At 41.6% G+C, this 26782-nt stretch overlaps 1 protein-coding gene across 16 annotated transcripts in view; it reads left to right on the top strand.

Moving 5' to 3' along the window:
• The window catches only part of thrb (thyroid hormone receptor beta), a 498010-nt gene that overhangs the window by 462340 nt on the left and 8888 nt on the right, over positions 1-26782 (top strand). For 10 of the 16 annotated variants that reach the window (XM_079878990.1, XM_079878987.1, XM_079878979.1 and 7 more), the window contains 3 exons: positions 19921-20021; positions 20200-20347; positions 20522-20727. In XM_079878990.1, the coding sequence (XP_079735116.1) occupies positions 19921-20021; positions 20200-20347; positions 20522-20727 (455 nt within the window). Of the gene's footprint in view, positions 1-15844; positions 16489-17769; positions 18860-19920; positions 20022-20199; positions 20348-20521; positions 20728-26782 lie in introns of those variants that run through there. The other 6 variants (XM_079878977.1, XM_079878985.1, XM_079878986.1 and 3 more) reach the window with 4 other exon arrangements.

Raw genomic sequence — 26782 nt, forward strand, 5'->3', positions numbered from 1 at the left:
AGCCTGATGGTCCTCGCGACCCAGCGGGACAGTCTGGGAAGCTCTAACCAGGCTCCCAAAAACTGTACCAGCGGGGTCATGCGGACCACAAACGTACCCTCGGTGGTGCAGCGAGGCGGAATGACCGGCCCAGGCGTGGGTGGCATAGCGGCCCGATGCGGGGGCACGGTCATTAGCTACGTCCTGCCAGAGGAGGCCAGGGGAGGACCAGCGTCCCACAGGGGCGTGCTCTGGCAGGGGTCTGGCGACAGAAGGGGACGAGAGTGGCGAGGCTCATGAGCGGCGCGCACTGTCATCCGCAAACTCTGTGTGCTCAGAGATGGGAGAGTGAGTTCTTTCTTTAACCACAATAGGGTGCTGCCCGTCAAGGGACGAGCAGCGGGAGTGGGAAAACCAAGGATTCTCCCCCGGCCCTCCACCGGGGTAAGGAGCGGCCCTGCTACCGTCTCCTGACAGGAACTCAACGTCATCTCTGAGCAGCCCATCTCAGGAGCGCCGCTTAGCCTGGCGTTTAGCGGGGAGCGGGGCTGGAGTGGGCTGTGGGGCCTTCCTACGGCGTCCTCCAAGACGCGACCCGGATGGAGGCTGCTGCTGGGGCCGTGCGGGAGGGGCGGGAGTCGTAGGAGGGCGCCCTCGGCGGCGAGCAGACTGAGGCACCTGTGCCGACGGTTGGGTGGAGGCAGCAGCGGGCCGTCGGGGCAGGACGTGTTTTAAAGCCTCAGTCTGCTTCTGAGCAGACGAGAACTGTTGGGCAAAGTCCTCGACTGCACCACCGAAGAGGCCAGCCTGGGATATGGGGGTGTCGAGGAACCGGGTTCGCTCGGCCTCCCGCATATCGGCCAGGTTGAGCCACAGGTGTCGCTCCTGGACCACACACGTGGACATCACCTGACCCAGGGAGCGTGCGGTCACCTTCGTCGCTCGGAGAGCAAGGTCGGTGGCGGCACGCAGCTCATCAAAGAGCCCTGGGTCAGTCCTCCCCTCGTGCATGTCACGCAACAACTGGGCCTGGTAGACCTGCAGCGTTGCCTTGGCATGCAGTGAGGAGGCTGCCAGCCCCGCAGCTCTATAGGTCTTAGCCACAAGCGTGGAGGAGAACCTACAGGCCTTGGAGGGGTGCTTAGGGTCGCCGCGGGAAGAAGCACTCTGAGGACATAGTTGCATGGCAACAGAGCGTTCAACCTGAGGAACCCCAGTGTACCCTTTGGCAGCCGCCTGATCGAGAGGAGGCAAGGCGGAGGAGGTCGACGAGCGATCACGGGAAGACAAGGGTGCCTTCCAGGACCTCGTGACCTCCTCATGCACATCCGGGAAGAAAGGCATTGGGGTAGGACGCTGACGAGGATCAGCAGCCGCCCCCAAAAGCCAATCGTCCAGCTGTGAGCGCACCGGACCAGGTGGCGGGGACCACTCAAGACCGATGGCCGCGGCTGCCCGGGAAAGCATGGCCGTCAGCTCGGGATCAGACTCGGGAAATGCTGGGACACCCGAAGGTGGCAGCACAGCCGAATCATCACTTCCCAAGGACTCCTGCCCACCTTGTGATGCAGCAATCGACATCACATCTTCCTCTGGAGCGCCGAATGAAACCCGCGGCAAGTCAGAGGACTGTACTGCGGGCTCATTCGGAACACTCAATGAGGTGTGGAGCGTGGAATAGTCGGCGCTTTATTCCACACCGTAACCCTCAGGTCACCCTGGCCGCCAGCCGAAGTACCAGCTCTCGTGGAGCTCGTAGATCGGGGTGCGGATGAGGGGACTCTAACATGAAGGTCATTGAGTCTCGACCGCAACCGTGCGATGGGCATGTTCCCGCAATGGGAACTTGACTCATCCACAAATGCTGCCTTAGCATGATCAATGCCCAGACACACAAGACAGCGATTGTGCCCATCAGAGTCAGAAATGTATAGACCGCAACCAGAAGTGCACGGGCGAGGCATCTTTAAAAAGACGTGCCACGTGCAAGCTCTTTTAGAAAGGAGATTTCTCTGCAAGTGCTGAAGCGACCAGGGAGATAAACACACAAACTCTGGCAAATCACTGCACAGATAAGCAGGGAATGTGCACTCGCTGGAACTCGCTGTCACACCAACACCCGGAGAGAGGCTCGTCTCGAAGAGAAGTAGAGATAACTCAGAGTTGGCTTGTGGAGTGAAGTGATGAACTTGGCTCCGAAGCGAAAACATATCTGCATGTTGCCGGCGTACTTCCTTATATATCCCCCAGGGTGGGGCGGAGATACGCTATGCAAATTCCGCAGACCCATGGCATTTCATTGCCATTGGCTCGTTTTATATACTCGAAGATGATAGGCTTTCTAAGCGAAACCCCATTCGTTGTCATCCGACGTAACTCGGAGTGACTACGAAAGGGAACTATATGTGCTCATTATGCTTATGATAAAGATAATGAATTATAATGATATAAGCATAATCAAGTGTTTTTGTAACCAATAATATAACTGAAAGCAGCTGACAATTAAACAATAAACAGGAAATAAACTGGATATGAATTGGAAGCCTGTAGCATAAAGACATGTTGCTAAGTGATACTATAATAAGCTCTAACAATAAATATCACACTGTCAAGTTTTGTGTGTTTTCTGACTGACCACAGCTCTGCCCAAACTTGAAAACTGCTTTATCTCTGATGAACGCAAAAGACAACTCAAATCTGTTCACTTTTTAATTTTTTATTTCTTAAAGATGGCTTGATAGATTGGGATGGAACAGAATAGGTTGATAACCTTTAAGATACACAAACAAAAAACATGAATTAGTTACAAATAAATCTCAATACCACTTTCTCAAAGTAATAATAAATAAATGTTACTGAATCCTCAAACCAAACCAAACAAAATCATTTAGATTAACCTAGGATCTCTAATAGTTAATAATTAAAATACCAATCCCATAATTAAACGTTTATAATAATTAAACAATACACATGCTTAGAGTAATGTTACTTCTGTCAAGTTCTACATTCACATAATAAAGTCTTCACTATTTAATTTAACTTGCACGTTACAACCAAGCAAAAGTCATATAGAAGCATGAACTCAAAACATTTAAACAGATTCAATCACATTCTGTCCTACCAGTTGCGTCTTTGGATGATCAGGAGCTGTGGTCATAGTATCTTTTTTCAGGAACAGGTGAGAGGGCCAACTGAGCTCTTACCAAACATTTCAATGCCATGCACTCCCTTTGGGTGCGCAGGTAAATATGGTCCCAAGAGCACTTCCTAGAAGTTGGTTCCACCAACTCCGGTTGCATGGTTGCCCCCTGCAGTTTAGGAGTGCTCTGAGTGTCCTGGGTGAATCTAGGCTGGAGTGCTCAGTACAACTTGTAACCATGAATTGACACAACACCTCCCACTTGACCACCTGGTTCTTCAACCCAAGGAGGTCACACCAGTACTGTGATATGTTGGATTTAGTTACTCCATATTTGATCCTGTTGCTGCTGCTCTTCAACTGGAAGCAGGACAACTATCCGTCTGACATCCCTGTGAAGAACTGTTGCAGGTATCTTGGTTGAGTGTTTTTTCATCTTTTTAGTGGGCTTCACAGTTGCGACTGGGTAGCTGGGGAAGGATCGGAGATATACATCTCTCACAATTCCCTTCCTGTCAGTGTTGACGTCAATGACTCTGGCAAGCCTGAACTGACTCCTCAAGACGTTCTGGTCAGCCAGCCAGACGACATCTCCAATTGCCACATTCCATTGAGCTGTGTGCCACTTGGTCCGGACAAACAGGTTTGGTCCGGCTAACTGACTCCAATTCCTCCAGAACCGGTCAACTTCTGTTTGGATGGTTCTTAATCTCTTGTAAGAGTAGCCTTCAAAGTCAAAGGTCCCTGGATCTCCTCTGGGTCCAGTTCTTCCGAGCAGAAGTGAATTTGGGCTAATGTATTCTTCACAGTCCTCCCGGCTCTGAGTCCTGGCATCAATAGGTCTTTCATTGGCGAGGTTGGAAGCCATATAAAGGAAAGTTTGAAACTCACCCCATGTGAAGACTCCATTACCCCCCAGATTGTGCAAAGCCCGCTTCACAGTCCAGACAGCAGCTTCAGCAGCTCCGTTTCTGTGAGGTGAGTCTGCTGGATGGATCCTCCAGCTCCATTCTGTGCCATGCTTGGAGACTTCATCTTCAAGCTTTGATTTCTCCAGTCGGTCCAGAAACATGTAGAGCTCTTTGAGGGCAGGTCTGGCTCCGACAAAGTTCTTTCCAGGATCCGACCACAATTTTCTCGGATGTCCCCTCAGTGCCGTAAATCTTTGGTAGGCTAACAAGAAGCCTTCAGCTGACTGGTCACTGACAAGGTCTGTGTGCATAGCTCTGGACGCCATGCAACAGAAGACAATTCCCCACACTTTGAGTTTCACCTTCTTTCTCACCTCATCCTTTTATTTGGACCTCACTTCGTAAGGTCCAAATAAGTCCACCGTCGTGTACTCAAATGGATTGGCTGGTGTTATCAATGATCTTCTGAGCTAGTTTCTGGCCTCTTACCACCCATGCTTTCCTTCGCATCCAGAGGATTGTGCCTGCGATTCCTTCATGATTTGCCTTGTGGGGTTCTTGAGCTAGAAGAGTGGATACCCATGATGTGCAGGGCAAGATTGGTACTGCAGTTTTTTCTTCATGAAAGATTTGAAATCTTCCTCCACAGAGCAAAAGTCCAGTGTTTTCCTCTCTGACCACAGCAAGCCTGCTGAGTGTGGTGTCTGGCAAGGTTACCTCCTTTTGAGCCGCAAGGAAGAGATCCCTGAGTGTATCTTCACGCTCCATGATGGTAAGTGTAGCTTCCTTGACTCTGGACTTGATCTCAAGAGCTGAAGGAATCTCCTTCTTTGGCTTGCTTGTGGTTGAGGTCTTGGCCAGCATTTCTTTCCACAGCTCTCCACACCCAGGCAATGACTCTCATCAACCTGGTTAAGGCGAGACACTACAGGTGAATAGGGTAAAAATTTTAACTAGCAGATATCATCATGAAACTTTTCCAGTTGATTACCAACATTTAGATGAGAAAAAAATGTATTACAAGTTTTCTGTAATTTGATGTTTAAATATGCAAATTAGGCAATATCTAATCAAATATGCACTAATTTGCATATATTTTAAAAAACGAAATCTGAGTATTGGATAAAGCCAGGTTAAAAATTATTTTTTCATTGTGTTCACATATTAGATGGAAAAAAAATTACAGAGGGATTTATGGATATCTACTTTTGTTATCCTGTAAATCAGAAAATACTGTCAATAGCCTTAAAAAAATGATTTTCGCCGTGTTTTTTGGAATAAAATGTTATATAAATCAGGCTAGGAATAATTTATTTACAAATCCCTCTGTAAATGTCTTCATAATATAACTAGGTACAAGACTGGAAGGTTTGGTGTATATAGGTGCTACTGAAGTGGAGATTTCGAACTTAGAGTATGAGAGAAAAGTCATTTTGAGAAAACGGGCTTTAAAGATTTTTCATCAGCCAATGAGATTGCGCATTCAGCCCTTTTACTTTCGCGATTGGTTGCTGATAAAAAGGAAATGACCATATTTGGATCCGACAGGATTGTACACAAGAGAGAGAGCTTCCTAACGGTGCTTCTGATGAAAGGGTGCCGGCAGAGATCGCGGAGCAGCATGTTGATTAAGAACGCAAACTTTTGTTGAATTTATGAGAAATCTACAGACGCAAACAGGCAAAGTGTAATAAAATAAAGACCTAAATGTGTATTTCGGACTTTTTTTCAACACAAGTCTGAAAGAACACCTGTTATTGAAGACAAATATCCAAAAATCTCAAAATTGACCAGTAAAAAAAAAACGATGTTTTTGCCTGCCGTGTCTCGCCTTAAACTGCTGAACTTACTGATGTTAAGGATTTTCCTCACTGAAGAACCAGAAGGCGGCCTCCGGCCTTTTCCGCTAGGGCTGCTTTGCAGGTCCTTGTTTTGGTCGGAGGTTGGAGACATTGGCATTGCAGTGGCAGGTGGAGCATGTTGTTTTTTTCCCACCTGTGCTCGGGTCAGTGCTGCTGTAAAAAATTTCCTTTGGAGCTTGTTTATACCTTCTTTGGCATCTGCAGCGACATCTTTGGCTGACTTTGTCGGCCACTCCTCCACAGGTCGTTTCAGAAACTCTGGGCCATTTTGCCACACAGAGTTCTCTTTGAGGTCTTCTGGGGTTGCTCCTCTTGTTGTGAGGTCAGCAATGTTTTGCTCACCTGGAATCCATCTCCAGTCTTCAACTGATGTGGACTTCTGGATCTCTCCCACTCTGTTTGCAAAAAAGGTCTGGTACCCATAACTGTCCCTTTGGATTGCACCCAGCACAGTTTGACTGTCCAACAGATGGAGCCAACGTTCAACTTGCATCCGACTGTGCTTTTCAATGTATTTCCTGAGTCTTGCAGCGAACACAGCACCACAGACCTCAGCCTTCACTGGTTCTCCCTTTTGGTCAAGTGGTGTGAGCTTGGCTTTGGACTCAACAAGCCGGACCAGTCTCCCACCTGAAGTATGCAACAGCTCCATAGCTCTGGTCGCTCCCATCTGAGAATGTTATTCCCCAGGGTTCTCCAATCCTTTTGACTGGTGTGAGGCTTCTATGGAAGGTAATTTGGTTGAGGCGTGTGTATTCCTCAAACAGGTGGATGGCTTCTTCTCTAAGTCTTTCAGACAGAGGTGTGTCCCATGTGTCTCGTGTTAGAGTTTTGCCTCCAGCTTCTTGAAATGCTTTTCTGACTAGAATGGCTCCTTTCTGTTTGGCAGGTGTTGCAAGGCCTATTGGGTCATACAAACTAGCTACTTGGCTAAGCAGTTGTCTTCTAGTCAGTGGGTTTGGAGTTTTTCTTTTCACCTCTTCTCCGATAAGATTTTGGCTGATTCTCATCTTCTTTTTTCTCTTTGAGAAGTTTATCGAGGTCATGAGGTACAGTTTGTCTGGTTCGACCAGGTAACCAACTCCAAGGGCTTTGTTGTCTCCTTCTCTCATTTGATTGGGGAGAATGAAGACTTCATCTGACGATGCTGGATGTTCTGATGTAGACGTCTGCCTCCCACTTTGGCCTGACCGGACCCACGGCTTGAGGAAGAATCCACCTGCCTTCAGAACTTCTTCGACTTTTTTGGTGGTTTCGTCTAGCTTTTCCAGGTCATTATGGGATGTTAGGATGTCATCTACATAGGAATCCTCTTCAAGGACTCTCCGTTCCTCCTCCAGATGAGTGAACATGGGCAGTTTTGCTGTCTCTCTCATGGCAAGTTGTGCGATGCACCCTGCTGGTCGATCGCCAATGTTGACTCTGGTGATGGCATATTCCTCATTTTCTCCATCTTCACTGTCTCTCCAGAGAAATCTATGGAGGTGCATCTCCATATCTTCAAGCCACACAGAATTGTACATCTTCTTGATGTCGCCGAGGGCAGCATGGACTCCTTTCCTGAACCTTAGTAGCACTGCTCGGATGGGATTAAGTAAGGCAAGGCAAGGCAAGTTTATTTATATAGCACATTTCATACACAATGGCAATTCAAAGTGCTTTACATAGAAGAAATTAAAAATAATAAAAAGAAATAAGAATAATTAAAACAGTTTAGAAAAATAAAAAATAAAATACAGTACAGTACAGTCAGACGAACATTGGCACAGTGCTCATTCAGTAAATGCACAGCTAAACAGATGTGTTTTGAGTCTGGATTTGAATGTGACTACTGTAGGAGCACATCTGATCTCCTCTGGAAGCTGGTTCCAGTTGCGGCTGGCATAATAGCTAAAAGCGGACTCGCCATGCTTAGAGTGAACCCTTGGTATTTCTAGCTGATATGATCATAATGATCTGAGTGATCTGTTGGGTTTATATTCAGTGAGCATATCTGCAATATATTGAGGTCCTAGGCCATTGAATTATTTATATACCAGTAATAATACTTTAAAATCAATCCTAAATTTAACTGGGAGCCAGTGTAAAGACCTGAGGACTGGTGTGATATGTTCATATTTTCTGGTTCTGCTCAGAATCCTGGCGGCAGCGTTCTGTATGAGCTGCAACTGTCTTATGGTCTTTTTGGGAAGGCCAGTCAGGAGTCCATTACAATAATCCACCCTGCTGGTGATGAAAGCATGCACAAGTTTCTCTAAGTCTTGTCTGGAAACAAAGCATTTAATTCTTGCAATATTTTTCAGATGATAGTATGCTGATTTAGTTATTGCTTTGACATGACTACTGAAACTAAGGTCTGACTCTAGTGTCACACCAAGGTTCCTGACTTCATTTTTTGTTGTTTGACCCCTAGAGTGAAGGTATGCGTTCACCTTGAGAACTTCATCTTTGTTTCCAATCGCAATGACTTCAGTTTTGTCTTTGTTTAACTGAAGAAAGTTTTGACACATCCAACTGTTGACTTCATCAACGCATTGGCACAGGGAGTCAATGGGGCTGTAATCGTTAGGCGATAGGGCTAAGTAGAGCTATGTGTCATCTGCATAGCTGTGGTAAGCAATTTGGTTCTTTTTCATTATTTGGCTCATTGGGAGCATATACAGGTTGAACAGGAGTGGCGCAAGAATTGAGCCTTGAGGGACTCCGCATGTCATGGATGTCCACTCAGACTTATGGTCTCCTATACTCACATAATAACCTCTCCCATCTAAGTATGACCTGAACCATTTTAGGACTATCCCAGAAAGCCCCACCCAGTTTTCCAGCCTGTCAAGAAGTATGTTATGATCAACAGTGTCAAATGCAGCACTGAGGTCGAGTAGTACCAGCACTGATAATTTGCCTGAATCAGTATTTAAGCGAATATCGTTTATTATCTTTATGAGCGCTGTCTCTGTGCTGTGGTGTGGTCGGAAACCAGATTGAAAATTGTCAAAGTATTCATTCGAGCATAATAATTTGTTCAGCTGATTGAAGACAACTTTTTCAATGATCTTGCCTATGAAAGGAAGATTTGAAATCGGCCTATAGTTGCTTAATATGGTCTTATCCAGATTGCTCTTTTTCAAGAGGGGCTTGACAACTGCAGTTTTCAGGGAGTTTGGAAAACTCCCAGAGAGAAGTGAGGCATTTACCACTTCTAGAAGATCTGCTTCTAAACTGTTTAACACAGTTATGAAAAATGATGTGGGAAGTGTGTCAAGAGCGCAGGTTGATGTTTTAAGGTGCTGTATGGTTTCTTCCAAAATTTTGCTATCAATTTCTTTGAAATCAGACATAGTAACTACTTTAACAGGTGGTCTGATCTGTCTGACCCCAGCGCAACTCAAGGATGTGCTGATCACCTTTCTGATATTATTGATTTTCTCAGAGAAGAAAGAAGCAAACTCACTGCACTTGCTGTCTGAGAGCATTTCACTGGGAATCTGGCTTGGGGGGTTTGTCAGTCTCTCTACAGTAGCAAAAAGAGTGCGTGTTTTGTTTAAATTACTGTTTATAATATTTGAGAAGAAAGTCTGTCTAGCTTTGCCTAGTTCCATATTGAAAGCATGGATGCTGTCTTTGTAGATGTTATAATGGACTGCAAGCTTCTCTGCTTTTCTGCATTGTCTTTTCATATTTTGCACTGTTGTTGAGTTTCTCCAAGGTGCTTTTTGTCTGCCACTCTTCTTCCTGACTTTAACAGGAGCAATTTCATCGATTACACTTTTAACTTTTGAGTTAAAAGAATCAAGGAGAAAATCAACAGAGTCTGCAGATATGCTTGGTGTTAAGGATATAGCCTTCATAAATAGTACACTAGTGTTCTCATTTAAGCATCTCTTCTTGACAGACACAGATCTAGCTTCAGTGGCAGGAGAGATCAGTACATCAGGCCCTTTCAGGAGAAGGTCATTCATGCTGATTCCTCTACACTGCTGGCTGCTGTTCCATACCAGTCGAACAGGTGTTGTTACAGAGTGTGGGTTTGGCGCCACCAAGTGACTGACGTACCATACTGGTCCTTTCCAGTCAGCAATGGTCTCTCTAGTGAGTTTCTTTGCTGCCTTCCTTTCCACCATCTCATGGACTTGACTTGTGTATGCTACACACCACTCTGGTTCTTTCTTGAGCTGTTTCTCCGTCCTCAGAAACGTGGCTTCCACTGCGCTTCTGTTGTTGGGCAGGGAACTTGGATCTTCAATCCAGGGGTATTTTGTGTCCCAGTGAAGCTCCTGACTATGCGCATCTGACTTCACATAGCTGAGGCCTTGCCTGATCATCTCAAGCTCTCTTTCTTCACTCAGAGTCATGTCTTTGCCTCCTGGTTGACAGTTACCACACCGGCATCCTCCATACTTGGGATCGCATGCCGCACCAATGCTGTCCCTCTTCCACCAGTCCAAGAACTCTCTGCCAATAACAGTGGTTTTGGTTTAAGCTCTAGATTATTGCATCTCAGCAATTTCTTGATACTTCACTGCTGTGATTTTCATCGATCGTGCAAAATGAGTCTCAGAATTGTGCAAGGTCATGTCCACCACTTCACAGAGGTCTGGATGTGCTCCGCCAACGGTCTTTCCTAAAGGGCTTTCCCACAGGACAAGATCTCCTACTACCTTTACTGTCTGTGGAGCAAGTCTTCCTTCACGGTGGCTTATGAGAAGCTCAACATGTTCTGGTCTGTGAAGATCTTCCAGGTTGGTGTCAGGGAAGAACTTCTTGAGTTGTTGTGCCTTGATTACTCTGTGAACTTTTGCAATTTCATCCAACCCATAACAGATCAGCTCATGAGCTTTCTCCGTGCCTCTAGGTGTCTTGACTCTTACCTTGAGTAAGTATCTTTTGGTCTTTACCTTCATGGCCATGCCTCCAACTCCATGGACGACAAGCGTGATCTTCTCACTTTGAAGTTTCAGTCTCCTGGCAGCTATATGAGTGATGTAGTTGGTATCTGATGCTAAGTCAATGAGAGTTCCAATTTTCTGTCCTGGGTTGGTGGTTACTTCGAGAAGCATAAGAATAACTGGTAACTCACGTGTGCTTGAGTCCATCACTCCAGGAAGGCTTCTTCCAGTGCAGTGTGATTTTGCAGCCATGTTGGTGAAGGCTCTCCTGAATTTTTCTGCCATGTCCGGGGTAAGCTCAGATAATAATTTCTCTTGCTCCTCTGTGAATGTTTGCCTCCTGGTGCTGGGTTTTCCCACTTTCACAGATTCTTTCTGTGATTTTCTTCAGATTCTTTTTCACAGATTCTTGAATCCTCCTTTCAGGCAGAGAAAGAAATGGTGATCTGAAGAACTTCCTCTTCTGCAGTCTCTGTTCCTGCACAGGTAAGTGTCCATACATTCATCATCCTCTGCATGACATCTGAGGCATCTTCTGCATGCTCCCAGCCTTTCGACAGCATTCAGCTTCTCACCAGGCTTTAGTTCTTTGAACTGTTTACAAAAGAAGATTTTCTCATGGTGCTTTTCATCTCCACAGACAACACATCCTCCTTTCCTCGTGGACTTTGTGGAGGCATACCTCTTCTCCAGGTACGTAGCTTTCTTTTCAGATTTTTCACCTACACCCAGTTGGTCTAGTTTCTCTAGAATGTCCTCTTGTGTCTTTAAGAATGTTAGAAGGATGTCGAAGTGATTGTCTGGTGTGACACCATTTCTTGGATTGACCATGAATGTCAGCCAGTCCCTCTTTATATTATCTGGCAGCTTGCTCTCTATGGATCTGATCGCAAGGGGATTTTTTATGGCTCCAGTGCTTTCGAGCTCCGTGAGGTCATTTAGGGCCTTTTCCACAGCTTGAATTAGGTCAATTACCTTCCTTGGTTGGTATGACTTTAAAGGAGGGATCCTCTCTAGGTCCTCAATTATCTCCAAGGCAATTGTTGACTTGTTTCCATACCTGTTTTGAAGTACTCTAAATATGTCTTCAGCACTGTTGTATGTTGACAGGCGCAGGTCTCTACATATTCTCTCGTCCACACTGTCAAGGAGCTGAAACTTCTTCACTTCCACTGAACCAGTCGGCTCTCCCTGCTTTTGCAGACTTTCCCAGTCTCTCCTCCTGCTATGGAAATTCCTCCTAAACCCAGTGAATTTAGGTAGACTGGTTGGCTTTATTCTTACCACTGGTTGTGGAACTGCTGTTGGTTGAGGCTCTGGACCTCCTCTTTCCTTTTCTGCAATTTTTTGTGGTTGCTGCCGAATGTTTTCAGGTCTTTTAATCTGCCTTTCAGGTGTGCTGTCTGATCATGTGGGATCCATTTTTCCCAGTCTTTCAGGCTTACAGTTGCATCATGGATTAGCCTCCTCGCTCTTTCCAGCTGCAGTTCATAGCTGTCTCTATTGATAGCAGTGATGGGGCTTGCTTGGGCTCTGTCACAGGCTTTTTCCGCTTCTTGGACTGCAAAGTCTACCTCCTCTTTACCATATCTTGGCCAGAGGTTGGATTGGACTGCCTCACGGATGTCCCCCAATCTCATGTCACACTCTTCCATTGTCCTTTCAAGCTCAGCCTGCTGATGCTTGTCGAGCTTGACTTCTTCATCCTCCTCAGTTCCCGCTTCAGCCAGTAGCCCATCCCTGTAGTCATCATTTGCATCGCTGACATACCTTGCCAGGGAACTGAGCTTGCTGAACTCCTCTTGTAGTTCATGCTTAATCATACCATCTACAGCTTTGCTCAGGTAGTTTGCTTGCTTGGTGAAAGCAGATTTAGCTAAGGTCCGCTCTTGCTTCAGTTGCTTGACTGTTTTCCCAAGAGTTTCCTTTGCCATGGTGAAGAGTTTCCAGTCAATTCTTCCTTTGTGTTGACAGCTTGACTTCAGGCCTTTTATCCTTGTTCTCACTGCCACGCTGGTTATCAACTGTCAAGTTTTGTGTGTTTTCTGACTGACCACAGCTCTGCCCAAACTTAAAAACTGCTTTATCTCTGCTGAACGCAAAGGACAACTCAAATCTGTTCACTTTTTGATTTTTTATTTCTTAAAGATGGCTTGATAGATTGGGATGGAACAGAATAGGTTGATAACCTTTAACCTGTTAAGCTTCACCAGTGCGTCGGCGCACTGAAGCGTTTTTTTTTTTATTTAGTTAAAAATTACTATCAGATTTAATGTTATACATTGACAAACTATACATCATTAAAAAGATATAAGACTCAAGTTTCAGTATTTGACCACTATTGTATTCTGAAAAACTTATAGTGACAGTTATGTCTTAATTTGTGTCAGGAGTTATGAAATGAAAAAATGAGTCGATACCTTTAATATGAATTATGACCGTCAACCGCTTTCATTCATAAAAAACTCCCGTGCTGTCGTCATGACAGCGATACACAAAACAACGTCCCTCAGGGCTTTAGCTCAAAAATGTGCAGATTTGGAGAAATATTGATATATTTTCATAGGTTTTCATCAGATTTCTATAGACAGGAATAATATTTATTGAATTTATGCCCAAATGCGTCGATGTAATCATTATGAGTGCTGGATACTGTGATGTATTGTGTTTTCAATCCATACCAACAGCCTGAGGGCGCTACATGCACAATAATAGTCCATATATAGAACATGAAGAAGAGGCATGATCATGTGACATTCCAGGAAGTCTCGAACACATTCAAAGCTATCAGAGATGCTGTAACATGTTTTGAAGACAATAAACATGATTGAAATGATATTTGGTTTACCTGTGTTCTTCGAGTAATGTCAGGTATTTCCATAATAATAGATTATATTTATAATGTAATGCTAATCGATATAGACTTTATCATTGTGCAGAATAAAATATATATATATATTTTCTGTCTGATTTTTTTATCTGAAGCGAAATTATATCACAGAAGATTATTTAAAACACTCGACTTGCGTTATAAATTAAGTTTGGAGCACAAACATGGTTTTAATCTCATAAATTGTCGTGTATTGATGGTGTGCTAAGCTAACATGCTAGCTAGCCCTAGGTGCACCTGCCACATATAGCAGTTATCCTTTTATGTTTTTTTTCTAAATATGCTTACTGAAATTCAAGCAGGGCATTTGATCCAGTTTTTAAATGTTAAGTGAGAACTTTGATAAAAGAAATTAGGGATTGAAACCCTATGAATAGCTTGTGAATAGCCAGTCGTTAGTAACTATAATGCAGACAAAAGAAATGCATATTTCGAGCCATAACCAGGCTGGAGAGGTGTGAATGTGTGCAGGGGGAGACTGAGACTGAATGGGGCTCGTTTGCACCACAAAACAATAGAGACAATATACTGAATTGATGTTTAGAAGATGGCAATAAACATCAGTAGCATTTTAAAGTAGCAAATCAAAATAAAGTCATTGACATGGTCTTGAAAAACATTTAACTAAATACAGAGTTTTGGACTTATTATCTTCAGATTTTAAATATAAAATGTTTAGACATGTGGCTTTAGCTGTAGTGCATTTCTAGATTGCTCCAGTGCCAACTTCAATTTTATTTTCATGAGGATGTTTCATAAAAATTAATTTCTAATAACTTTACAAAACTTTGAAGCTATTTATAACAATTTTTTTCATTATGACAATAATTAATTCTACATTTACAATAAACTGCCAGGTGTCAGCTTTCAAATGAGATCATACTTGTGCTTTTAGTACAAAGGGTTCATGAACTGTATCTGTTTAAGTTTGGGTATGTCATTTCTGGGGATTTTTCAAAAGTGGCGTTGCAGCTTAACAGGTTAAGATACACAAACAAAAAACATGAATTAGTTACAAATAAATCTCAATACCACTTTCTCAAAGTAATAATAAATGTTACTGAATCCTCAAACCAAACCAAACAAAATCATTTAGATTAACCTAGGATCTCTAATAGTTAATAATTAAAATACCAATCCCATAATTAAACTTTTATAATAATTAAACAATACACATGCTTAGAGTAATGTTACTTCTGTCAAGTTCTACATTCACATAATAAAGTCTTCACTATTTAATTTTACTTGCACATTACAACCAAGCAAAAGTCATATAGAAGCATGAACTCAACACATTCAAACAGATTCAATCACATTCTGTCCTACCAGTTGCGTCTTTGGATGATCAGGAGCTGTGGTCATAGTATCTTTTTTCAGTAACAGGTGAGAGGGCCAACTGAGCTCTTACCAAACATTTCAATGCCATGCACTCCCTTTGGGTGCGCAGGTAAATATGGTCCCAAGAGCACTTCCTAGAAGTTGGTTCCACCAACTCTGGTTGCATGGTTGCCCCCTGCAGTTTGGGAGTGCTCTGAGTGTCCTGGGTGAATCTAGGCTGGAGTGCTCAGTACAACTTGTAACCATGAATTGACACAACACACACACATATATGGCAAAATAATATATATTTTTTATTTACATGGAACTTAAAATATTTTTATTCACACCTGACAGTATTAATGAAATTATATGAATGAGAAATTACTAAGTTTAGCTTGTCACATTGCCTTCTGGGTGATTTAGCGTAAATTAAGATAATTTATAAGGCAGCATCATTTTGCAGTCTGATGTGTTTAGGAACTGGTTTGATGTTGGAAATATGCTTTTTGTCCCTTAAAATGCTGTCTAGAAAGGCGGCTCACTAGGATTCGGAAAAGAGCTTATGGTTTTGGCAATATGTGGCAACACAAGTTACTTTCTTGTAGTTTGTTTATTTTTTATTTCCAGTCTTCTTTTTCCAGTAGGCTGAATGAAAATATTCTATCAGCAGTCCTAACCTGACGCTGGTCTTCATTTGCTGCAGATTACGAAATTAAGATGATTAGTTAATTGATCAGTGCCCTTGATTTACTCTAAGCAGTGGCTAAATTATGTCTAGATCAGTACCATATTGATCAGTTATGTCTAGATCACTAATAGTATTGATCAAGGCCTCTTGCCAAGGCTAGCCAGTGACAGCTTGTAGGTACAGCGGGCTTGATTCTCTTGAAAATCACATTGAGTCATTATGAGTCCCTCGCTGTGGGTCTTTTGTCTTTGTGTTGTTGAGAGTCATTGGTGAGGTTGGGGAGTTTTCTAGGGATGAGATGGTATTGTTTTGCTCTTTCCCTCAGGTCACCCTGGCTGTGTGTTTAAGGTGGCCTCAGCGAAGCTCACTGCTCAGGTAACGCTGGGGACATCTGGCTCAGGAAGCCATGTCAACCCAGGCCCTATCCCCAGTGCTATGAGGGCTACCATCTGAAAACTGTACATGACCAGCCTTGAACCCCAGGACCTCAAGAGATTGATCCAGGAGGGAATAAATTGGTTGAAAACTCGCTAGTAGGTGCATAATCACGCAGACCTGCCAAACTGAACACACACTTCCTACATAAGCCAACGATCCGTGTGCTGAGACCAAGAGAGTGTGCCGGTAGGGTTATGGAGGTGTTTTCAAAAACATATCAAGTCAAGTTCTCATGTTCTTGATTACTGGGTATTTTTAGGATCTCCAGTGGTCTATGATGGATCAATCATCTTTGAGGTTTTTGATGTTTTGAGGAGGCTATGGTTAAGATTGTGGGAGTACTTTACTTCTTTGAATCTAGGAGTGTTAATCTTGGTAAGTTCATAAATTTTTTTTCATTAACTTTTTTAGAATGAGTTTCCTGTTTCATGTTATGATAATCTGCAACTGCAGACCAAAGTAACTGTATGTGTGTGTTTCGAGGTATTGGTACAGTCATGGATATTTTTAATTACTGGGCATAAAATCCTTTACAATTGGATAATGATTATATGCAATTAGGTGAAAATGCCCAAAGTGGCAAAGGGCTGTGAAAGGGCACTGGCTCTAATCTGGAATGCTTTTAACCATTACCAAAGAGCAGTTTAACCATTTGCGTCTGCCCTGTTAGTCTAAAAAACAAAATGTATCGATTAAGCATTTCATTAAAGCATTGGTGCTTTTCAAGATTTCTAACCTGAAAAAAAAAGGTTTTCTTGTTTTCCTCAATGTATTTTGTATAGATATCTTATATTATAAATCGCATACTGAAAATATATAAATATTTCTAAATAATGATATTCCGCAACCCAATTTGGAGGTTCTGCTTTGTTTTCAAGCACCGCCAGATTGTTCAGATGTTTGCTAATGTATCTGAATGTTGTTTTTTACGGTTAAAGTCTTTATGAAATCCTTGTAAAGATTAAGCTTATGTGAGACAGTCACCTCATCAAAAAGTTAAACTGGTATCAGGCTCTGTTGTAGAGGGGCTTTGCCTCAGAAGCCTTTGCTAAAAACAGCTGTTACCTGCTGGTCACTTTGGCTGTCTTAACTCTCAGCGTCATAACCCAGTTTCCACCTCAGAGTTAATTTGATATTGTGCACTGTTTTATTGTGTGTTCCCGAAGCTATTATAGAGACAGCAGTACTTATACTGATGCTACAGTATCTCGATTGAAGCTTGGGAGAGTGAAAAAAAAAATTGTATTGTAGACTTCTTTTTTATACTCCATCTTAATGTAATTTGGATGTATTTCAAGTTATATAGAAGTTTACATTTGTATTGCAGTTAAAATTATAACAGAATATGTTAACCTCATTTTTCAAATTATAAAGAATGTATGTAAATGCACTTGAATGACAAGTGCACAGTGGTCCAGTCCAGTATACTTAATAACTCACCACATTTCAAAATAAATGATCTTCTATCTTCTGTGGTAATAAACAGAAAGCCACAGATGATGTCCATAGATTTTAACTTGTATATAACTTAAAATTGTATTTTTAAGTTTAGTACTAACTAACTAACTAAAACTTTTATAAGTATAATATATGGTTCTTTTTTTTAATTAAAATGTAAATTAAAATTATATATTTGACATTTAGGAGATGTAATTATCAAATGCAATTACATGATACAATATTTATTGAACAGTCAATTCTGTAATCAAAAGACCTCATCTGAAGCAATTTGTTAATTTTTTTTCTATAGGACACTATCAGACAGACTGATGGCAAAACAGGTCCACATTTTATTCATTATGTGGTTATTGCTATGAAGTTATGCATAAGTAAATGCCGCCCATGGCTGAAGCCCTCACATGTGTCACTGCACAGCTTCATTTAGGATTAGGACAAATAACAATCAATATGACTGATCACAGCTTAAGATCAGTGCATAAACCGCCTCATATTTGAAATCAATAAACTTTGACTTTTGGGATTGTGATTGTAATCTTACCATTTTAGTAACCCTTGGTCTGATGGCAAATTTAACATGATCTGATCTGCTTATCGGTTCGTCATACATACGTGACATGTATGACAGTCTTCCTGTCTGAGGATGTGTCGCTCCGGCTGTTCAACCTCTTGGATTTGTCCGGTGTCAGATTAAGAGAGCGTGCTCAAAATCTTTCACCCAATTTGGCAGGGTGAGGGGCAAGTGGGGCGGGTTGATTCTCCATATAAGAGCCGATGTCCTACAGACACTTTTCACGTAGTATGCTTCATGACTTCATGTCAGCTCTGATATTTGTACGCACGTCAGTGCGACCGCCAATCGAAGTGCATTAACTGTATCCTTTTTGTTGCATTGACTTAAGCTTTTTAAATATTTTTTTTGTGTGTGTGGTTGTGCCTTTGAAGATTTTCATAATGAATTTCTGCATGTCAGACCTGTATGACATAGCCCACGGCATGAATGGGGGATATGCAGTGCCGCCCGGAGGTGAGTACTGCATGTATGGTGGAGAAGGGCCTGGTTTCACTCACTGTGAGCCACAGCCTTTACACCACCATCCTCCCAGCATGGAGCAGGCCTGGCCGCCCAGCCAACCATACGGGTGCCCGTTCAATGGCAACCCTGTGTTCAAGAGTGAGTTATGCTCCATGGAGGTGCCTCTCAGTCACTACCACCAACCAGACTACTACTCTGACGGCAGGCCAGACTTCTCTCAGATGCAGTGGATGCAGGGGCCGCACAGGAAAGGTATCGCAAGCTCTAGAAGAAGCATAGAGGTGTGCTGTTTGGTACCAAAGTTTTGTCTTTTCTTTTTTTTCTTTTTTTTAGGTGGTTGACTGTTTACAAACATATAAACAGTGTACACGTGTAGTAGTCTAATATCTCAGTCCAAAAAGTTATGTGTTTAAGAGATCTGATTAAGAATATTTTGATTTATGACTAAAATAGTGTTGTTGGTGGTGGTGTTTTTTTTTTTTTTTTTTTTTTTTTTTTTACTTTTGAGGACTGATTCAAAATGTGTTAGTGTCATTTTTGTATTTATTTTTGTATTTTTATATCAATAATTTTTTCTATTATATCCTCCATTTGTGCCAGTATTGGAAAAGCTGTCATTATGATGTAAACTGAACTTAAGTGCCTCTTTCTAAGACATGTTCAGGGAGCTAGTTTGGCATTGTGTCATGTATGGATCTTCAGGGTTGGATGGAGGTTTGGGGTATGTTGTATTGATTTGTAAGGACACAGACAGAGGAACAGAAGGTTTGAGCTCCTGTCCTGCCACTGACCTCATCAAAAGACTTATTGATCACATATTTATTCCTGAGCTGCAGCAAGCTGCCTGAACGTATGTGTGTCTTAAAACCTATTTGTGTTGTTGTTGGGTTTTTGTCTAAATATAAGAACATTCTGATAAAATAAGTTTTTCCTTTAATACTTTTTCCTTCTATTCTTTATCACATGGCTCACATTTTCTCTTATATTTCTTCTTTCTTGAGTTTTTCCACAAAACTTAACATATCTCAATTAATTATTTTTTATAAATTAATTATTTGATTAAAATATATTTTTTAAGATTTTTAAGATAAGATAACTTAATGAATGTGGTTAAATGGCAAGACAGAATGCACCACCTCTTAAAAGACTAAAAATGTGTGTTTTTTGTAAAATTGTTTTGTTCTGTATCTTGAGTTTTAGTGCTGTTTTATAACTTCACAAGCAGTTTTATCTATTTTTATGCTGAGATTTCCATGTTACATTTGCTTATTTTAATAAAATGTGTACATTACTGTACTTGTAACTGTTTATAGGGTACATACCAAGTTACCTGGACAAGGATGAGCTGTGTGTTGTGTGTGGGGACAAAGCAACTGGCTACCATTACCGTTGCATTACCTGTGAGGGCTGCAAAGTGAGTGTTTCAAATGTATTTGAGTTCAGCTGTTCCGTTCTCTTAGAAAAGCACACAGTGCATTAATGACAAATTTTATTAATGTACAATACACATCACACTCTGTTTACACTACTTCATTATGATATTCATAAGAAGGGTCATGCTCGGCAATTAAAAAAGAATTCTTGTTTTTAAGGGTTTTTTTCGACGCACAATTCAGAAGAACTTAAACCCAACATACGCTTGCAAGTACGAGGGAAAGTGCGTCATTGACAAAGTCACCCGTAACCAGTGCCAAGAATGTCGCTTCAAGAAATGCATTGCTGTTGGCATGGCAACAGACTGTGAGTGTTCTAAAGTCAAAAACACTTGAATAGCCTTGTGCCCCTGTTAATTGATGATTCTGTAAGTACAAGCACTTTTGCTGTCTCAACATTGACAAAAAGTTGCTTTGTGTTTGATTGTTAAAAAGACAGACATTGTGCATAGGTCTTGCAAACATTTCGTTGTTCCTCCAGTGGTGTTGGATGACAGTAAGCGTCTAGCCAAGCGGAAGTTGATCGAGGAGAACCGTGAACGGCGGCGGCGCGAGGAGATGCAGAAGACGGTGTGGGACCGGCCGGAGCCCACGCAGGAGGAGTGGGAGCTGATCCGGGTTGTCACAGAGGCGCATATGGCCACAAACGCTCAAGGCAACCACTGGAAACAGAAGCGTAAATTCCTGGTGAGAGGTCTCTTCCCTGATGACTGCATCAGTGATGTACAGTGATGTATCTTGTGTTTTAGGATGTTTTTTGTTTGGTTTGGGTGCGATTATATTTTTCTTTATTTTCTTTTTTTTTTACCCTACCACAACCTTAGATTCCCCTTCCCTTTGGGAACCCTTCCCGCACAATTCCCAAGCCCTTCCTCACCGCTGTTCCCATTGTTAATATGTCCATGTTTTTGTATCTCCTTGTAGAGTGGGGAGTGTTAGATGGACGCAGGAGAATCTCTACCACAAAGGCAGCAGCACTAACTTTAATGGAACACCTTTGTCCTTCTTTCTCAAGCTAAACCCAAAACTGTTTTCTCACGTTTGTTTCTTTTCTGATATTCTTCTTCATATATCTTTTTCTAACCAAGTTTCTAATGGTTTCATAATTGTTCTTTTCTCTTGAATCTAACTGTCCTCTACCGATTGAAGCTCTGTTTGAGGACTCTTTTAACACTGCTGTGGGTTTCCATGGGAAGTTTACTTGCTTTCTTAAAATGTTTGACGCTTTCTATTTGGCAATTACGCTTACCTCAAAGTACGTCATTCCACTAGTTTCTTATTTCTGTAAGTTACAGCATTAAGATTACAAATTTAAAGATGACGTGCATGTGAATTTTCTGTCACTAGAGTTGCGGAAATTACAAACGTCACTTAAACTTCAGTATGAAAAAATATATTAGTGTTGGCAAGGTCAATTAATTTCTGTTTGTTTCATTACTCTGATTCAGAGATTTGTTAGCATTACTCAAAAAATGTTCTTTGAGGTAAAAAATACTTTGAAGTAACAAAAAGATATCTAAGTAAATATTACTGCTTATTATGTAGTATATTGTCAAGTCAAGTCAAGTCATCTTCATTTATATAGCGCTTTTAACAATGTAGATTGTTTCAAAGCAGCTTTACAGAGATAAGCGTATAATTTAAGGTAACAGAGATTGTTTCGGCTTTACAGCAGAGTTAAGTTATTTCCATCTAAAGTTAGTTTTGATTTATTTGCTTCCGTCGCAATGATCATTTGTTATTAAATTAGGGGCCGCTAAGACGACACCATTCCCTCTACACAGACTTTAAACGCGAACCTGTGAGAAACACTGATGGCGTTCACATGCGCATTTAGAATGGGTTCTATAGTTATGTGCGTTTGAATATATGCAGGTTTGGAATTCCCTACAAGCCAAGCCTAAACAAAGTACTTGTCTTTCCCTATAAATTTTGATAAAGAATTTTATTTTATTTTGTTGCTTTGGGGTAGGAACGCGAAACGGATTTTCCCGACAACGCCTTATCTGTAGAGTGGTAGTGGGATCCTCCATAGGGAGAGACTAGTTGGCACTTCAGCACTGCGTTGTCATCGGTCCAGGCGAAGGTCCTTCGTCAGATCTGGATACGGCCTGGATCCGGCAGGCTGCAGGAAAACCTCGGGATAAACACAGACACTAAAATTAGCGTAGATGCCATTCTTCTCATGATGTAACGAGTACATCAGGATTTTTGGGAAGTGTTCCCGGTTCTGGCTGACCTAATCTATGCAGCCTAACATTAAATTATAGAAGTCTATAATGTATTATGTGAAAGCTAGGTCAAAGAGATGTGTCTTTAATCTGGCTTTGAACTGACAGAGTGTGTCTGCTTCCCGGACAATGGTAGGAAGACTGTTCCAGAGTTTTGGTGCTAAATAGGAAAAGGATCTACCGCCAGCAGTCGATTTTGATATTCTAGGTATTATCAACTGGCCGGAATTTTGAGATCGCAATAGACGTGACGGACTATAATGCGTTAAGAGCTCGCTCAAGTACTGCGGAGCTAAACCATTTAGTGCTTTGTAAGTGATCAGCAATATTTTAAAATTGATGCGATGTTTAATAGGGAGCCAATGCAGTTTTGACAGAACCGGGCTAATATGGTCATACTTCCTGGTTCTGGTAAGAACTCGAGCTGCTGCGTTTTGAACCAGCTGTAGTTTGTTTATTAAGCGTGCAGGGCAACCACCCAGTAGAGCATTACAATAATCTAGCCTTGAGGTCATGAACGCATGAACTAATTGTTCCGCATTTGTCAATGAGAGCATATGGCGTAATTTAGATATATTTTTAAGATGGAAAAATGCAGTTTTACAGATACTAGACACGTGACTTTCAAATGAAAGATTGGTATCAAAGAGCACACCCAGGTTCCTAACCGACGACGAAGACTTAACAGAGCAGCCATCGAGTGTTAGACAGTATTCTAGATTATTACGTGAGGAAGTTTTTTGTCCAATAATTAGAAACTCTGTTTTTTCAGAATTTAGAAGTAGGAAATTACAAGTCATCCAATTTTTTATATCCGCTATGCATTCCGTTAATTTTGTGAATTGATAAGTTTCGTTAGGTTTTGAAGAAATATAGAGCTGAGTATCATCGGCATAACAGTGAAAGCTAATGCCATGTTTCCTAATGATATCTCCTAAGGGTAGCATGTACAGAGTGAACAGCAACGGTCCTAGTACTGAGCCTTGTGGTACGCCATACTGAACTTGTGATCGATGAGACATCTCATCATTTACTGCTACAAACTGATAACGGTCAGATAAGTATGATTTAAACCATGCTAGTGCAATTCCACTAATGCCAACATAATGTTCTAATCTATTTAAAAGAACGTTGTGGTCAATGGTGTCAAATGCAGCACTAAGATCGAGTAACACTAATAGAGAGATACAACCACGATCGGATGATAAGAGCAAATCATTTGTGACTCTAACGAGAGCTGTCTCGGTACTATGGTACGGTCTAAATCCTGACTGGAAATCCTCGCAGATATCATTTCTTTCAAGAAAGGAACACAGTTGTGAGGATACTGCCTTTTCTAATATCTTTGACAGAAAAGGTAGATTCGAGATCGGCCTGTAATTGACTAATTCTGTAGGATCAAGTTGCGTTTTTTTAACAAGCGGTTTAATCATAGCCAGCTTAAAGTTTTTTGGTACGTATCCTAGAGACAAAGACGAATTAATGATATTAAGAAGAGGATCTATGACCTCTGGAAGTATTTCTTTCAGTAGCTTAGTCGGTATAGGGTCTAACATACATGTTGTAGATTTAGATGATTTAATGAGTTTAGTAAATTCTTCCTCTCCTATAGCAACGAATGAATCAAATTTTTCCTCAGGGAGACTACAATGCACTGCCTGATGCGATACTGTAGTAGACGGTTGCATAGTTATAATTTTGTCCCTGATATTATCAATCTTATAATTGAAGAAGTTCATAAAGTCATTACTGCTGTGTTGCTTGGAAACTTCTGGGCTTGAAGCTTTATTTTTCGTTAGTTTAGCCACCGTTTCAAATAAATACCTAGGATTATGTTTATTTTCTTCTAATAGGGTTGAAAAATAAGCAGATCTAGCAGCGTTTAAAGCCTCCCTGTAAGCAATAGAGCTCTCCTTCCATGAAATGCGAAATACCTCTAGTTTTGTTTTCTTCCAGTTGCGCTCCATTTTTCTAGCTGCTCTCTTAAGGGCCCGAGTGTGCTCATTGTACCACGGCGTTGGACTATTTTCTTTAATCTTCTTTAAGCGCAACGGAGCAACTGTGTCTAAAGTGCTGGAAAAGAGAGAGTTAAACGTTTCTGTTGTAATATCAAGTTCTTCTAAGCTATCTGAGATGCTGAGATGATGAAACTGATTAGGAAGATTATTAATAAAGCAATCTTTAGTAGCAGAAGTGATAGGTCTAACATATTTGTAACACGGAGTCGGCTTTGCAGCTTTGGCTAAATGAAGTTTACACGAGACTAGATAATGATCTGAGATGTCATCGCTCTGCTGCAGAATTTCAACGGCATCAACATCTATTCCGTGTGATAATATTAGATCTAGAGTATGATTACGACGATGAGTAGGTCCTGACACGTGTTGTCTAACTCCAATTGAATTTACAATGTCTTTAAATGCCAACCCCAATGCATCTTTTTCATTATCGATGTGTATATTAAAATCACCAACAATTAGTACTTTATCTGCAGTCAATATTAATTCTGATAGAAAGTCCGCAAATTCTTTGATAAAGTCAGTATGGTGCCCTGGTGGCCTGTATACAGTAGCCAACACAAATCTCAAACGTGATTTATCGTTTACACTATATATTTTTACATTAAGCACCAATGCTTCAAAAGAATTATATTTAAAACTTGATTTCTTAGTGGTTTTGAAACTATTACTATAAATTACAGCAACACCACCCCCTTTGCGTTTCAGACGAGGCTCATGTTTATAACAGTAATCGTGCGGGGTTGATTCATTTAAAGTAATGTAATCGTTTGGTTTTAGCCAGGTTTCTGTCAAACACAGCACATCTAGGTTATTATCTGAAATCATATCGTTAACAACGAGTGCTTTTGAAGTAAGCGATCGAATATTCAGCAACCCAAGCTTTAGCATTTGCTCATCTGTAATATAGCTGTTTTTTATTTGTTGAACATCAATTAAATTTTTAACCTTAGATGGGTTTAAACGTTTTTTGGATTTCCAAATTCGGGGAACAGACACAGTCTCTATATGATGATAGCTAGGTGAAAGAGGCTCTATGTGATAGGATTTATCTGACCTTGGTGACGCGAGGCCGCTAGCAGACGGTCGGTTTAGCCAGTCTGTCTGCTTCCTGACCTGAGCCCCAGATTGTCATGTTTGAGCTCTAAGACTATGAGCCATATTACTAGAGAGAAGAGCAGCACCATCCCAGGAGGGATGAATACCATCTCTTTTCAACAGGTCAGGTTTGCCCCAAAAACTTTTCCAATTGTCTATGAATTCTATATTATTAAGCGGACACCACCTAGACAGCCAACCGTTAAGCGAACACAATCTACTAACTATCTCATCACTCCTGCGAACAGGAAGGGGGCCAGAGCAAATTACAGTCCTTGACATCGTACTTGCAAGTTCACACACCTCTTTAATATTAATTTTGGTGATCTCCGACTGGCGGAGTCGAACATCATTAGTGCCGACATGAATAATGATCTTAGAGAATTTACGATTAGCATTAGCCAGCACTTTTAAATTTGCTTTGATGTCAGGCGCTCTGGCTCCCGGCAAACATGTGACTATGGTGGTTGGTGTCTCTATTTTCACGTTCCGTGTGATAGAATCGCCAATAACTAGGGCACAATCATTCTCAGTGGGTGTTTCACTGAGCGGGGCAAATCGATTTGTTATGGTAATCGGAACGGAAGAGTGGTTTTTAGATCCGCGACTAGAGCGATCCCTCACTGTCACCCATTTGCCCGGCTGCACGGGCTCTACTTCAGCCGGAACCACGCCATGTAAAGTGTTCACTATTCTATGCGCATCCAAAACATCTAAAGCACTAGCACTCTTACTATCCTCAATTAAAGTTTGGATGCGTGTTTCTAATTCTGAAATCTTCTCTGTCAACCTAACTGTCTCCTTACATTTATCACATATAAATCCTATATTGTCGACAGAGAAGGCTATACTAAACATGTGACATGAAGTGCAAGTGACAATAACAGGACAAGACATTACTCACCGTGTTTGTTGACTGATTCTTACTCACCTGAGCTTTTATGAACTCAAAGGCGCGGACGCGCGGGAGAAAAATAAATAAATAAAAATAGCTGAGCGCACGGGTGGCGCGTTAACAGGCTAGCGAATTACTAGCGTTTTGTGCTAGTAGTACTAATAACAAAAGCTAGCGATGTCAGGTTAATCTGAGATGTTGGGTAAAATGTAGTAGTATAAACAACTAGAAATGGTAGTAAAATGATGGTTCAAAACAAAGAAATATAAGGCTAAGACGGAGCTTACAGCACCGAAGCACACAAACACACTCACAGCAGGCAGCGAGGCAGACAGGAGCAATCGATCGGCAGACAGGAGCAATCCAATCCAATCCAATATTGATACATAGAAATTCACTCTGCTTGTGTTTTATGAATGAGGTCCATTTTTGCTATAAAATGTTTAGTGAAAGAACTAAAAGTAAAAATGTATTTATATGTAAATTGTTCATAAAACATT

The sequence above is a fragment of the Squalius cephalus genome (genome assembly GCF_949319135.1).
Source record: "Squalius cephalus genome assembly, chromosome: 8".
Taxonomy (NCBI): Eukaryota; Metazoa; Chordata; class Actinopteri; order Cypriniformes; family Leuciscidae; genus Squalius; species Squalius cephalus.